Source organism: Sylvia atricapilla, chromosome 1, assembly GCF_009819655.1.
Source record: "Sylvia atricapilla isolate bSylAtr1 chromosome 1, bSylAtr1.pri, whole genome shotgun sequence".
Taxonomy (NCBI): domain Eukaryota; kingdom Metazoa; phylum Chordata; class Aves; order Passeriformes; family Sylviidae; genus Sylvia; species Sylvia atricapilla.
This window is the reverse complement of record NC_089140.1, coordinates 93,388,500-93,403,453: the sequence shown is the minus strand read 5'-3', so window position 1 is coordinate 93,403,453 and position 14,954 is coordinate 93,388,500. Positions and strand designations below refer to the sequence as shown.

The 14,954-nt window shown below is 35.7% G+C and overlaps 1 protein-coding gene across 3 annotated transcripts in view; it reads left to right on the top strand.

Moving 5' to 3' along the window:
- The window catches only part of ZNF236 (zinc finger protein 236), a 73,124-nt gene that overhangs the window by 21,998 nt on the left and 36,172 nt on the right, over nucleotides 1-14,954 (top strand). For all 3 annotated transcript variants that reach the window (XM_066328127.1, XM_066328118.1, XM_066328109.1), the window contains exons 7-13: nucleotides 2,459-2,605; nucleotides 4,413-4,484; nucleotides 7,556-7,759; nucleotides 8,880-9,108; nucleotides 10,750-11,022; nucleotides 12,804-13,007; nucleotides 14,799-14,943. In XM_066328127.1, the coding sequence (XP_066184224.1) occupies nucleotides 2,459-2,605; nucleotides 4,413-4,484; nucleotides 7,556-7,759; nucleotides 8,880-9,108; nucleotides 10,750-11,022; nucleotides 12,804-13,007; nucleotides 14,799-14,943 (1,274 nt within the window). The remainder of the gene's footprint in view (nucleotides 1-2,458; nucleotides 2,606-4,412; nucleotides 4,485-7,555; nucleotides 7,760-8,879; nucleotides 9,109-10,749; nucleotides 11,023-12,803; nucleotides 13,008-14,798; nucleotides 14,944-14,954) is intronic.

Below are 14,954 nucleotides of genomic sequence, written 5' to 3'. Positions count from 1 at the left end.
AATAAATGTGTACTTAGGAGAAGCATCACAACCTTCATTTGCCTTCAGTGTCTTTTCAGTACGTGGGTAGGTAATTAAATAGTGGATTTAGGTGTACAAAAATGTGCTTATGTCAGTCTTGGGAGTATAAGGGCTAGAATCAGATGAAAGTAAGCCAAAAGCAGCCAAGCAGAAAATAGTGTAAAATTTCAAGGCCAAACAGCAACTCACTAATTCTGTTGTGGAACATACTTGGCTTTTGTCTTTGAAGTATAATAGCCTTTTACAGAGGTTTTTTGGTTACAAGTAAAAGAAAATTCCAGGATAAGATTAAAAAAAACTGTTTCAGACCTTTTTATGTCTGTGATTTTCCCACTTTTTGACAGACAGTTTTTAAGATTCAAAAGATACTGTTGTGATAAAGTAATACAATCTTCTTAGCAATGTGAGCTATGCAACTTTGTTCAGTAATTTCCTTGCAGACTTTGATGATCTGTGGTTGGAAATACTGATTTAAAGAGACCTAGTTTTGGTTTGGAAATAATGAAGTGATAGAGGTAGTGCTTTTTGATTCCTTTTTTTCCTGCATGCACAGTATCATCTTTGTTCTCACTCTTCCCCTAACTCTGAGATTTGCATTCTTGTTTTCCATTATTGTGTTACAATGGTAGATATTACTAAGGATCCTTTTAAGTTGTTGATTTCTTACTTTTAGGATATGCCTTAGTATATGGATGTCTTAATAATACATTTAATTATGTTAAGTCGTATAACTTTGAGTACTCGGTCCAGTTTGGACCAGTTAATTCAGGAAGGACATTGAGGTCCTGGAGTGTGTCCAGAGAAGGGCAATGAATCTGGTGAGGAGTCTGGAGCACAAGTTCTGTGAGGAGTGGCTGAGGGAGCTGGGGATGTTTAGCCTGAAGAAGAGAAGGCTTGGGGGGACCTTATCACTCTACAACTCCCTGGAGGGAGGCTGTGGCCAGGTGAGGGTCAGCCTCTTCTCCCAAGAAACCAACAACAGGACAGGAGGACACAGCCTTAAGCTGCACTAGGGGAGGCTTAGATTGGACATCAGGAGGAATTCCTTCATGAACAGGTGATTAGACATTAGAATGGGCCTCCCAGGGAAGTGGGGAGTCACTGTCCCTGGAGATAATTGGACTTGGCACTCAGTGCCATGGTCTAATTGATGTGATGGTGTTTGATCATCGGTTGGACTTGAGGACCTCAGAGGTGTTTTCCAACCTGATTCTGGGATTCTCTGGTGTGAGTAGTCATTCTCAAGGTTAACAGCTCTCTGTATGTGATAGCTTTTGCTACATAAAAAGTGCACCAACATTGATTAACAGTAACTCAAATTGCTTAAATTAACTTTTTTCAATATTAGTTAGGGGTGAAGTAAAAAATATTTTTCACTTTTTTTGTCTGTTACTGTTTTTCTGTAAGAAAGAAACAAGCTATGGGATAAGATACTTTAAGTAAGTGTTATCTCCTGATCACATCCTATGCTGTGTTTTGCAGTCCTGAGCCTGCATTTGAGTTACTGCTTTGGACAATGTATTGATTTTTTTTTTTCCTTTTTTGCTGTTGCTGTGTTTTCTTCAAGCCTGAATGGAACTCTGTGAATTCTTTGTTTTATTCTGAGACAGTTACAAAGTAACATTGCAGCTGATAATGAATTACAGGTTGATTCTCACTTACTAAAGCACTGTTTAGTTGTAGCATATTTTATTACTTAATACCTCTTTTTTAAGGTCTTGTTGGCAGTTTAATGTCACAAAATATGAAATACCATTACTATAATGCAAGTACTGCAGTGTGTTTTCTTTTGAATACCTTGTTGTTCTCTGCACATTGCAAGTGCCACGTTGGATGTTATTGCTATAGGATGGACTGGGGAGGGAAGGTGAGGATGGTTGGAATCTGCAAATTTAACTGCTTTTGTTGCCTTAACCCCTTGGTCTGAAAGTCTTGAACAAGGGACGACTGATCACTTTTTCATTCTGTTTGTTCAAATTCAGTTCAAACTAGGCATTAAACTTCCATGCCCTTCATGGTGTTGGTTTTGTCGTCATTTTTTAATCTCATACTTCCAAACATCCATATATGGTGTTTCATCTTCAGGCACATTTTAATTGATAAAGTTACCTTTCAGTTTGCTTTTAAGAGTGGAATGGTAGGAGATAGTAAAGAGAGAAAAGTCTGAGGCCTCATTTACCGCAGGACATTTGTTTTGCTGTCTGGTGCTTCACAACGTTGAGAAGTGGTAGTAAGCAATTGCAGTCATGCATGTAGATTATAGTTCATTTATATCCAGGAGTGCCAGCCTGATTCCATAACTGCATATTGGTAACTAGAAAAGATAAACCATTTTAGCTCTCATAATCCCACGGTATACTTGTTATATAGAAAAATAATGAAAAACATAATATTTGGCAGATGTAATGGCAGAAAATGTTGTTGTTTTTTTTTTAAGGTGAAGAATGGCCCTACATACAACTGTACAGAATGTAGCTGTGTCTTCAAAAGCTTGGGTAGTTTAAATACACATATCAGCAAGATGCACATGGGTGGTCCACAGAATTCTGCAAGCGCTTCAACAGATGTATCTCATGTTACAGCGGTAAGCTTCGCTTGGTATATTGTGAAAATGCCTTTGAGAGTTTAATTAGGTCTATATCTTAATTCCAGTAATTTTTCAGATAGGTTAGAACTTCTAGACCTGTAGCTGTCTTTTGTCTTTTTCAAGTTTTGTGTGATTTTTGTATCCATATGCAGGATTAAATATTGGGAAAATGTAAATTGGCCAACTATATGCAAAAAAGTATTTACAATTTGAGGGTTTGCTTGAAAATACAGCAGTTCAATTCTGCAACTAAGTAAAGTGTAATTCTTGTTCTTACAGATTATGTTAGCCTCCTCTGATAAAACTTGTGGGGAAGTTTTATATACTGTATTAGTTTCAACTAATTTTCAGAAATTGTTTGTATAACTCTTGTCCATATAAACACATAGTGGATTCTTTTGTGTATATCTAATGACTTTCTTTTAAATGTTAGCTTTGTATTAGGCAGATTATAAGGGAAAAAACATAGCTTTATTGCAAGCAGTGAATGCTTTTTTTCTTTACCAAGATACAAAAAAGAGCTAAAATTCAGAAAATGTCTCTGGTTTTGTATGACTACAGTATTTTTTGAGCCAGTGCATATTTAATTTATCATAGTACTGTTCATTTTTCCTTTAGTTAGAACAACCTTTTCTACCTTTAGTCCCCTCTATTATGCCTAATCTACAGCTCATGCTTTAATGTTCAGTGGGTGATGAGTAATACCAGACTTTGAAAGAGGAGGGTTAAAATTTGAAGTCTGAATTTCATTTACGGTCTTTTTGAAATTAACTGCGTAGTAATGTTGTTTGGAAAAGCTGTTTTTTTACGTTTTCTGAAGTTGTTTTATAGGGCAGATGCTATTTGTTTTTCCATGTTAAATCATAAAAAGACTAATGTGTCTTATTTGTTTCCAAGTACATATATTCTCTGTTTTTTTTTACACTTCTACATTATCAAGCCTAATCTTAAAAGCAGGGTGGAAAATAATTCTCACATGTTACCTCATGTTTTTGGGTTTTTTTTTCTGCGACAGCTCTGTTTTTATTTTTTTGGTTTGCTTAAATAGTTCAGATTTTCTTAGCATATTGATTTTAAAGCAGTGTGATATTATCTCTGCTTGCATGAATGCTTGACTGCTTGCATGCAAGAGGGGAATAGCAAAAAATGCCATACAATAGTATAAGCACAGAAAGAGAGGGGAGAAAAAGATTCTTTTAAAAATAGATGCCAAGAAGTTTAGCAGGGAGGAGCAGAGATTAAAAAAATGACATGTCAGTTCCAAATTAGAGGGGATTATGCTTTTTGTTTGTAGTTTTATATCTGAATCTGCATATATTTCATTATTCTTCTTTTTCTATTGCTTTAGAAACTTAGTATGTTATTAGATAAGCAATAGCATTCTTAGATTAGAACTTTTCTTCATTCTGCTGAAAACTACAGAGCTGCTTTAACAACAGATCTCCAGTATAATAATTCTATTCTGAAGTTTGCCGTCAGTCTCTGTCATTGCTTGGTACATACCTGAGGACAAGCAGTGATTATGTCCTTATTAAGTTCAAAGTCCAAAAGCTGAAGTTTCCTGAAGTGCTGTGCTACTAAGTAATATACTTTTGTGTGATACATAAAAATATTTTCTAAATTATAGTGATTGTAAGGCTGTAATTTTGCTGTCATTCGCTGCATTAGTATTTATAACTAAGATGATTTTGTGGACTTCTGTTTCTCTCACATAGTCTGATTTTTCTGTGCTTCTTTACTGCATTGTATCAGCCATGTTTTTCTTTTTTTGATAAAGATTTTAAATATTTTGATTTCTTTGTAGGACTCTGTCACGCAGCCTTTAACAACATCCCCTACTAATCTTTTGCAACCTGTTGATAACAAATGGAAGAATGTAAGTGTGAAGTTTTTGTCATATTTTTGTGTCAAGACTTATCAGTGGGAGAAACCTTGCATAGTTTTGTAAGTTTTCATTTAACTGGTGAAAAAGGGTATGCTGTGATACTTTGTGGTAAGTTGGATCAGCTAATATGTGAAGGGAAGCTCTTTGGTGGGTGCAGCTGGTTGTTTAGAGGTAGAAGAGGTCTTGAATGGATTATATTGCCTCATTTGTGTATGCACTCATGATTTTGCATGTAAGTTTGTTCAGTAGCTTTTCTCTGTGGTGACAAAGGACAGGACCTGAGGGAATGGCCGTTAGTTTTGGCAGGGGAGGTTTAGGTTCGATATTAGGAGAAGGTTCTTCCCCCAGAGGGTGTTTGTGCACTAGAAAAGGCTCTCCAGGGAAGTAATCACAGCACCAGAATGGATGGAGTTCGAGAAACATTTAGACAATGGTCTCAGACATGTGGTGTGACTCTTGTGATATCCTGCACAGGGCCAGGAGTTGAACTTGATGATCCTGATGGGTCCCTTCCAAAATAGTCTGTGATAATGTGATGAAGAGTGCCAGGTTTTTCCTAGTGAGAGGTATGAGTTGAGAGCAATGGATCCCATTGCATTCTCCTCCCAGAATTGCCCGAAACTGCCAGGCAGCTTTCCAGCCACTCTGCCCCGAGCCTGTAGTGCTGACTGGGGCAGCTTTTGTGACCCAAGTGCAGGACCCAGCACTTGGCCTTGTTGAACCTCATACAGTTGACCTGTTGACCAAATCTGTTCAGATCCAGGGTTGTATATGATCTGTCTTTCATTCTGGCAATTCTTAGGGTTTTTTCAGTTGTCTGTTTACAGCATTTCACTATTCATGAACTGTATTCAATGATACAAGAGGAATCAGAGCCATTAGAATCCTTATGCTGTGGTGTGTTTATTAGTGAAGAGATTCAAGGTGTGTTAGCTGTCTTGTCCATCAGATGAAATACTTAGATGTGATTTCATCTTCTGTTTTGAAGAGGGAGAAGTCTGTCATCTTAATAGGGAAGAAGAAAAAAAGTTTGAGGGTCAAAGCTAGGCAAAGTGACACTTGGAAATAAAGTATGAAATTTTAGTGAAGATAATTTACTCTTGGAGCCACATATTGAAGTTGGACGACAACAGAAAAAATTACCCGCAATAAGCTACTTGATTTAAAGAAGTTACAGTTACTGTGACTTGAAGGGGTAAATTGACTGAGAGCAGGCTCACTGTGTTACACAGATCACACAAACAAAGGATCATCACAAGGTCCACTGTTCCAGTTGAACAACAGTGGAATTACCAAGCAGAGGTAGAAAGAGGTGTCTCAAACTTTTTATAATTAACAATGTATCTTAAGAGTAACAAACTTCTTATATGTGCATGTGTGTGCATTGTTGTTCAAAAAAGATAACGTCCGTGAGACTGCATATAAACGGCTTTATAATACACAGGACACACTGGCTAAATGCATGTAATGCTGGAATTTGCATATCATAGATGATGTTGAGAAGTTCCTTCATTAACAAATTTTCTCTTGCCTGGGAGAATTTTATACACTTTTAGTGTAGGCATCCTGCTCTACATAAAAACTTCTCTACATTCTGTTTCCAGAAGAGACATTATAAAGAGCTGCTACACTCTTCAGCAAACTGCTTTGCATCAGTGCCTGTTAACGTCATTCTCATTGCAACATACAGTGTGTCACCCATATTGAATTATTTATAACACTTTTCTTAAATTGGAATCTGAAGAGATACAGTCTTTTTGTGCCTCACTAGTGAAGTGAAAAAAGAACTAATTGTTAAATCAGCAAAGCAACAAGTGATATTCTCACATGCATGGAAGAGAAACAATATAAGGATTTGGTTTTTTATCATCTCATGAGAAGACATTAAGAATACTTCATCAAATTCACAGGACATAATCTGAGTCAAGCTAATGTTTCTTAATATAATTCTTTGTAACCACCCTTTATTTACTGTAGTAACCGTTGTCTTAACTATTTAGTGTAAAGTGTCAGTATAAAGAAAACCTCAGGGAATTTTTCAAATTGAAGGTAAGAGTACAAATGTGAAGCCTAAGATTATTCTTTGCTAAAAATACTCTGAAGGAAGATAGCCTTTTATAGCTGTATGTGGTTGCACATTCACCTGCAAGTGAATATTAGAAGCACATAACCAGTGTGTTCTAGGATATCCAGCTGTGGGGCTAACCATTGTATAAATGCATATTTCTATTTTCTACAGTAAAGCAAATTATTGAAAGCAGTTGTTTCAGTAATGGTGTACTTGAGCAGTCTGTTTATCTTAAGAAGAGAAGTTTATGAATGTAGGCAAACAAGAATCTTTATTTCTGCTTTTAAAATAAATACCAAGGGTCTTTATTTTTCCTTTATATCTGTTACTAAGGTAGTCTAAGATACGCAATTTCAAATTAAAAGATTGAGAAATCAGATTTTTACACTTCTAATTGTTTTAATATTTTGATGGAGCTTGATGTGTATTTAAATTTTTAGGTAATGAAGAGATTCCTCTAAAGCTAAATGGTTTCAAAAGGTTCCAAATTGAAGGGGAAAAGTTAGTCATCTGTTCTGAAAGGTTTTGATGCAGTAACACAGATAATTTACTAAAAAAAAAAATTTCTAATGGACGGGTGTTTTTTACAAAGGACATGCTTAAGGTAAATGTGAACTCTACAAAGATAGCCACATCAGTTTATTTCTTTTGGTAATTACTTTATATGTGGCCTTTACATGTGGAGTTTTGTAGTTGATTCCTTCCCATGTTTTCTAAATTGGTTGAAGGTTCAGCAGTTAACAATAAATTTAATTCAAGCTGCGAGCTTGCAATTTCAAGCTTGGGAAGAACTGAAAAAAAGGGATACATAAAAGCAATGGTATAACGGGGTAAGCGAACTTTGAATGAGGCTCTGTATAATCATTATGTCTTGTATGAGTAGCCATCCTCATAGAAGACAGTTACCAGATATTTCAGGTAAGGGAGCTTGACAGGTGAGTTCATAACACGTACTTTTGATCTTGCTTGACAAACACACCACTGTATATTTCAGGCCACACATTTTCGGTCTCCACTTCTTCAACAGACAGAAAACCAGGTGTCTCCAGCTGCTGCTCATCAGGGTCAGCAGACTGTCACTGATGTCATTCAGCAGCTCCTTGAGTTGTCAGAACCAGGTCCTGTAGAAAATAACCAGCCTCAACAACCTGGTCAGCAGCTCAACATTGCAGTGGGGATCAGTAGAGATATTTTGCAGGTAAGCACTCTATGTGAGAACAGCTTTTCATTTCAGTGGTTCCTTTCTCAGTCTCTCTTATATTTTAATGAAATTAATTCTCAGTATTTTCAATTATAGCATTCCTTATGGATTTCTAAACAATTCATCATTCAATAAAGCATTGTAAAAATTTATTAAATGGGTATGGACGGCACCGATATGTCTTTGTATGGCTTTAAGTGTACACCCCTGTACATGGATATTTTCACTGATACCTTTAGCCTTTTTTTCCACCTGTTGCCTAGAAGCAGCTTGTGGTGTGTCCTTAGGTTATCAGTGCTTAAAACATGGTATCACTGAAAATGGGAAAAATAATTTTATCTGGTTAAAAAAAAGAGTGTATACGTGACTGTTACCATGTTATTAATAAGGGCTATCTGAATATTTCCTATTTGTGCAAGAATTTTTTTTTCCAAGGTCAGCCAATGTTTTTCTTAAAAAAACTTACTATGTTTTGTCCTCGATAATGGCAGAAGAGGAGGCAGTGTAACGGAGAGATGTAGGGTGGTGAAGCACACTATCTGTGCTTCTCCTGCAGTCTGCACCACGTAAAGGCACAAACAAGATGGATCAGGGAGAGAATAATATTCTTTAATGTTAGTGGTGGCCTTCTTACCTGTGAGATATCTTTTCATCTGTAGATGTCTAAGTACCATTTAAATTTGGGGTTGGAAGACCCAAATGCTATATGCAGCTATGGGCAAATTCACCTTTTTTTAGCTGTGCTGCATTCTCCAATGTCTGGAATGTGATGAAGAATTGGAAAGAGTAACTACATGATACATAACTATTATCCTGATAGCTATTTAAAAAAAAAAAAAAAAAAAAAAAAAAAAAGCTGTTGTTTCCTGAAAGGCAGCTGCTGAGAAATATTTAAGTGCAGAAAATCCAACCTAAAGTTTCACAGGCAATCAGAAATCAGTGCTGTGTAATAATATGTTTGCAATTTTGCAGTACAACTGAAATTTTGTGAGAATGAGACATTTAATTCCTTTGATTATATTTGCATTGGATCTTCTAAGTACTTGATCGAGAAAAGTTGGGGATAACTGTGGAATGTTTCTTCCTTAATCTGGAAATTTTTTTGTTCTTTTTTTAGCAAGCATTAGAGAACAGTGGGTTGTCGTCAATTCCTGTCTCTGCACATTCTACTGACTGCAGCCAGGCTAAGGCTGCTGGGGCCCAGGATCAGAACCCAGATGTCCCGAGCCTCTCAAATCATCAGGCTGATTCTAATAGTGCTGAACAAGATAAGGAGCAAGATAGTACAGATAAACTAGATAAAAAAGAAAAAAAGTTCATTAAGAAAAAATCACCGTTTTTGCCTGGTAATATTGCCAATGCTTTCTACTCCTTATGCTGTATAGAGTGTTGTAATTGTGGGTGTGTTTATGGCTTTATAAAGGGATTTCCCAAAATATGTTGTGGATTAGTTATGAACAGTATTTGTTCTTACCTAAAACACAGTGTAAGGTATGATTGATAATATTTATCATTTTCATTATAAAATATATTTTCATAAAAATGTCAGGATGGCATGAAGTGAAATTATACTTCTAAATATTTTTGATTAAATCAGTGGAGTTACAGGAAAATGACAAAAAAAAAGTATGTGAATCTAATATTCTCTCCCGTCATCCTTCTCTGACAAGGACTGTTTGTGTGTCCCAGAGTAAAGAGTTTTTGCAAGGACTGTTCTTCCCCTTTGGAAGTGGGGCCTTACAGAGGCATAAGGGCAGGACTGCAGATCTTGGCTGATCCCATGTAGGGAAGGATGAAGGCTGGCATTATGAATAATTCTTCATGTCACCTTCATGTTTGGAACCACAGTACTGATAGTGTCACCATAAATATATATTATTCTGCCTCTGTACTGTGTTGTGTATATGCAAGCCTGCATTTTGTCTCTGTGCTTAAATGCATCTTCAGTTTCAAGGCTGCATGAGCTTTATGGCTGCTGGAAGTTGTTTGTTCCAAGTAAAGGCTTCATACTTTAGCAGCCAGCCTGGTATATACAGTGATCTCTGTCTGTAGTATCTTCAAAGGTACATTGATGTTGCTTTTTCCTTTGCAAGGGATGGAGAAATTGGTCCAAAGTAAAAGCTTGTCTTCTTCAGTGTAGCTGTGATAAAAATGCATTTTTCCCTCTGGTAATAATTATTTTGTTACTTGGGTTTGACAGTAGCAACTCTCTAGTTGTGACCGCAAATAAAAATAAGAGGTCACTGCTGTACAGTCAAACACAACCACTTTTGTTTTTTGGTAAAGTAACATGTTCTCAGTGTGTTGACAGGGAAAACCACTAGGTTAACTGATTTAAATGAGCAAACCATCTGATATTGAATAACATATATTAATAAAAAACTTGGATAGGTTTTAAAAGGGGTTTCTTTAATTTTTTTGTGGAGAAAAAAGGTCCTGTTGCCTTAGGACAGATGTCTTGGATCATAAAAAACTTTTGTAAAGAAAGTAGCCTTAAATTATTAATGTATCAGAAGGGCTTGTGCCTTTTTCTTCCTTTACAAGTTTACAAAATGTAATTAAGGTCTGAATTTGCAAAGGAGAGGGTCAAACAAAGTATCTCCTCCAGTTAGATAAGTATTGAGTGTGTAAAATAATTTGGTGTGGTTGTGGTTGAGGATTTACAGTCATTGTTGGATAATTTTATTAATGGGTATATTATTTTGCATTTATAGCTGCATTGTACATTTCTAAGTGGCATAGAAACTGGGTTATTTGAATTTCAGCAGGATTCTCTTGGGGGATTTTTTTGTCATTCCAGCCCATCACCATTTTGATGAAGTAGAATATATCTGATAGAGAAGTTAATCTTCTATGAAGTATGTTGTGATGGCATCTATTTCACAAAGTGTTTTTGTGGTCTGATTGCAATAGCATTAATCTAGTGGGATTTTTCAAGAATTGTTAGAAGGTTTAAAAAGCATTCATTTTGATATTCCTTGTTTTAGGCTCTATACGTGAAGAGAATGGAATCAGGTGGCATGTTTGTCCATATTGCTCTAAAGAATTTAAAAAACCAAGTGATTTAGTGCGCCACATTCGCATTCACACCCATGAGAAGCCATTCAAGTGTCCCCAGTGTTTCCGCGCCTTTGCCGTGAAGAGCACTCTGACAGCACACATAAAAACACACACTGGCATTAAAGCTTTCAAGTGCCAATTTTGTATGAAAAGCTTTTCCACCTCAGGGAGTTTAAAAGTTCACATTCGCCTGCATACAGGTAAGGGCTTGGAATGGCTTTGTGTATTCTGTGATGTGGGTGGGACCTTGAAAGAGAAGAGACTGTGAAATGTCTAAGTTGTAGGCATGTCTGCCATGTCATTGTTAGTATCTGTCAGAGTCTCTATCATTTCAGTGTTGTATGTAATGAGTATCATTTTTTGTCATAACTTTCTGCTGTTTCATGGCTTTGAAACTTAGAGCTCTTACAAAAATCAGGGACATTTAATTTTCTCATGATGAGTCAGCTTTTATTCCTTTTTAATATCACTATTCTGGATGTATTTAATTGTGCTTTCTAAAGAGTCATACGCTTGCAATTTGACTTCTGATTTCACCCCAGTAATGCTTAATATTTGCTCTGCATCTTCCCTCCCCTCTCCACAGTTTTTGATAATTTCACTGTAACACTCAGGACTGGTTACTTCTCATTTTATGTTCTACATTACAGTGTTGCTTCATGTTTTCACCAACTTACCTGTTTTCAGGATTTTATACTGAATATCCTGTAACTCCTCTGATCATATGGTCTTTGATAGTCTCCTTTGATCATATGGTCATATATTATATGTCATCTTCAAAACCTTTTTATGTGGTTGAACTATCCTTTCCATAAAGAACAATTCATTTTCTGCTTTTGGTAGGTTACCTAGTTGTTTTCCAAGTTCTTCTTTTGTTCATACAGGTAAATAAAGTTGCTGAAAGATAAATGTGCTGGTCCTCCCTTTAATTCCTGTTTATGTAATTAACTTCTGCAAAAGTATCATTTATTGGCTTAGGTGCATTTGGGATCCAACATATCTTATAGTTTGATGTATTTTATCTATGAAATACCAATGTTGAATTCACTAGCAGAAAGTTGTCTGCTTTTTTTTTTTTTTTTTTTTTTTGTGCCCTTGTAAACCAGTATTTTTTTCTGTTAGTTTAAGGTCAGCCTTGCTTCATACAAGCATTTAGATTAATTCAGAGGGCAGAAGCACTAGGTGGCTTGACAGTCCAGTGTTTATGGAACTGCTCTGTAGTTTCAGAGAATGTTTCATTTATTGCATTGTGAAGAATGGGTCATTCTTCTACATTTTTGCTGCCTGTGATTGAACTTGATAAAAGCTTCATAATACCCAGTCACATTTACTTGCCTCTTAAGTCCAAGATTTCCCTTTGAACAAAACTAGTAAGTTGTTCAGCTTTGCCTGCCTCTAACTTACCAAGTTCTCCAGGAAATCTATCCCAAGTAGATGTTTCTAGTGGATTTTGCAATACAGAAGTCTTGTCTTTGATATCTCTCTTGGCATGATTTTTTGACTGCGATCAAACAGAGTTGATGTTTTCAGAGATGGATCTAGAATTTCTTCAACTTTGTCACATTCCTGTTCCCTCTCTTTTATCCTATTATATGACATACTTGTCTGTGTGTTTGCTGATTACTTTTTCTCACAGTTTTTTACAAGTTCGTTTTGGAAGGACTTTAACCTGCGATATGGAATTCTTAGGAGAGCTTCTGAAACACTTGAGAATTGCTGTCACTTTTGCATCACTTGAGTTTTTTGATAACAAACATGCTTCAAGTGATGTGTTTCAGTCAATTATCCATTCAGCAGATTAGTTTTTACTTTGATTGGATTTTCTGGATCTGTTTTGAAAACCTCTGTTACAATAAACACCACGAGAGAAAGCAAAAAAACCCAACCAAACCAAACGGAATAGAATCAGTATTCTAGAGCTACATTTCTAGGTTGATGTAAATAAAATTTTCAACTAATATTTTTTTTTAATCTTTTGCAGGTGTTAGGCCTTTTGCTTGTCCTCACTGTGACAAGAAGTTTAGAACATCGGGCCATCGGAAAACTCATATCACTTCACATTTTAAACATACGGAACTAAGAAAGCTGCGGCACCAACGTAAACCTGCAAAAGTTCGAGTAGGAAAGTCAAGTGGTCCAGTACCAGACATTCCTTTGCAAGAGCCCATACTCATAACTGATTTAGGTAAAGAGCAAGTCAATCCACACTCTCTTGAAATTTAGCTTTCAGTGGAGTATAAAGGTTGTATTTTGATGAAGCAAAAGCATTCAGAGCTAACTCTTAAAGATGCACATTGAAATAAGTCATCAAAAGCAAACTTCAGCAAAGTGCTGTATTTAATAGTTTGCTTACACTAGAATTAATAAGAACAGTATTTTTTATTTACAGTGAAATTGTATAAGCCTTACCAGTAAGAAATTATGTGCATTTTTATATTAGGAGTTTAATTTGAATATTAGACTGTTGATATAGAAGAAATGACAGTTCATGACCTAGAGTCTTCTTAAGATTATCATGTTTCAATAAGCATTTGTAATAAAGATGACAGATACTAATGGATCAGTGTGTTGCATGATTTTAAAGCATTTGTTATAATTATGACCTGAATTGAATTAGTAGTAATCATTAGTGGTCATATTTCAAAACAAAAGGGCAGCTTAATTCTGGAAGAGAAAATTTGGAGAATTCATCCAGTTATTTTAAATTCTGTTGTATAAATCTTGTCACAAGATTATGTAAAACCACTTTTTGGAAGAAATTGTATGACACAATATGTTGTTGTCCAGTAGAGGTCAGTGTAGTAGGTGAGGTGTTTACTCTTTGTTGTTTGATTGAACAGTCTGCTAACCCCTGACTTGTCTATTGTGCAGTCATTTTTATGGCGGGCTCTTACATTGGTAATACCTTTAGCTTATATCGATAAAATTGTTATCTCTCTTTTAAAATCCTCGTGGTTTTGCTGCATCCGGGAGTTACTGAAAGCAAGAGTAGGGGTTGTTTTGGTATCAGATAGAAGAAACTTAAATTTTTGGGGGGCAATCAAAACTTAGCTGACAGCTTCAGATAGATCACACAGTATTTCTTTCTTGAGTGAACCCCAGAAAAAACTATAATGCCATTTCTTGATTTTGCAGAGAAGCTCCTCTTCAGTACAATTGAGATCTGCTCAGTGAAAGTCCAATTTTTTGGAAAAGAATGATATTAACAAAAAACACTATGGAAGTTTTTTCCTGTAGATGCTGATAACACATGACCTCTGCTAATGTTAGAATGTTCAATGTAAAAATAAGTTCTACTGCTTATCTAAAAGATGTCATGTTTTTCAACCCCCTGACAATATTTCCACATTTTGACTCCTTCCCCCCCCAAAATAATCATAATTCTTTTAGAGGTATTGAGAACCTAACAATGTTACTTTGTAATAGTGTTAATCTTTAAATGGCCCTTCTGTTGATACATATTTTGCTTTCTAAAATAGTCTTAATTTTTACAAAAACCTATGAAAAAAAGTCTGCAAATTCTTCCCTACCTGTTTCAGTGCTTTTCATGAAAGGTGTCTTAAATTTATTTGTCAAGTTACATGCTTGATAATACCTGATATACATTGATTAAATATCATTTGTTAAGGTTGAGGTTGGAAGAAGATATTACTGGATCAGCAATAAATTCATAACTCTCAACTTTTTCTAAAGAGAATGCTTATTTTGGACAAGGCTGCTACTGTAGTGAGGTGGACCTGTGGATAAAAGAAGAACTTAGCTCTAAAATATGGACAGTATAATATCTGTAATGTTAAAGAGATGGATGCATAATTTTAAGTGAATGCTAGAAACATGTACATTTTCTTTATATTTTTGGATACTACTACTTAAGTTTAGCCATGCTTTCTTTTCAAGTACTAGCTCTTCATACTACATCTTTGGAATAACTTTACCAATCAACTTTTCCTTTGTGTGTGTGTGTTTATATATGCAGGTCTTATCCAGCCAATCCCGAGGAATAGCCAGGTCTTCCAAAACTATTTTAACAGTAATTTTGGGAATAATGCAGAGAGACCATACAAATGCTATTACTGCCATCGAGCCTATAAAAAATCCTGTCATCTTAAACAGCACATCAGGTAAAATAAAC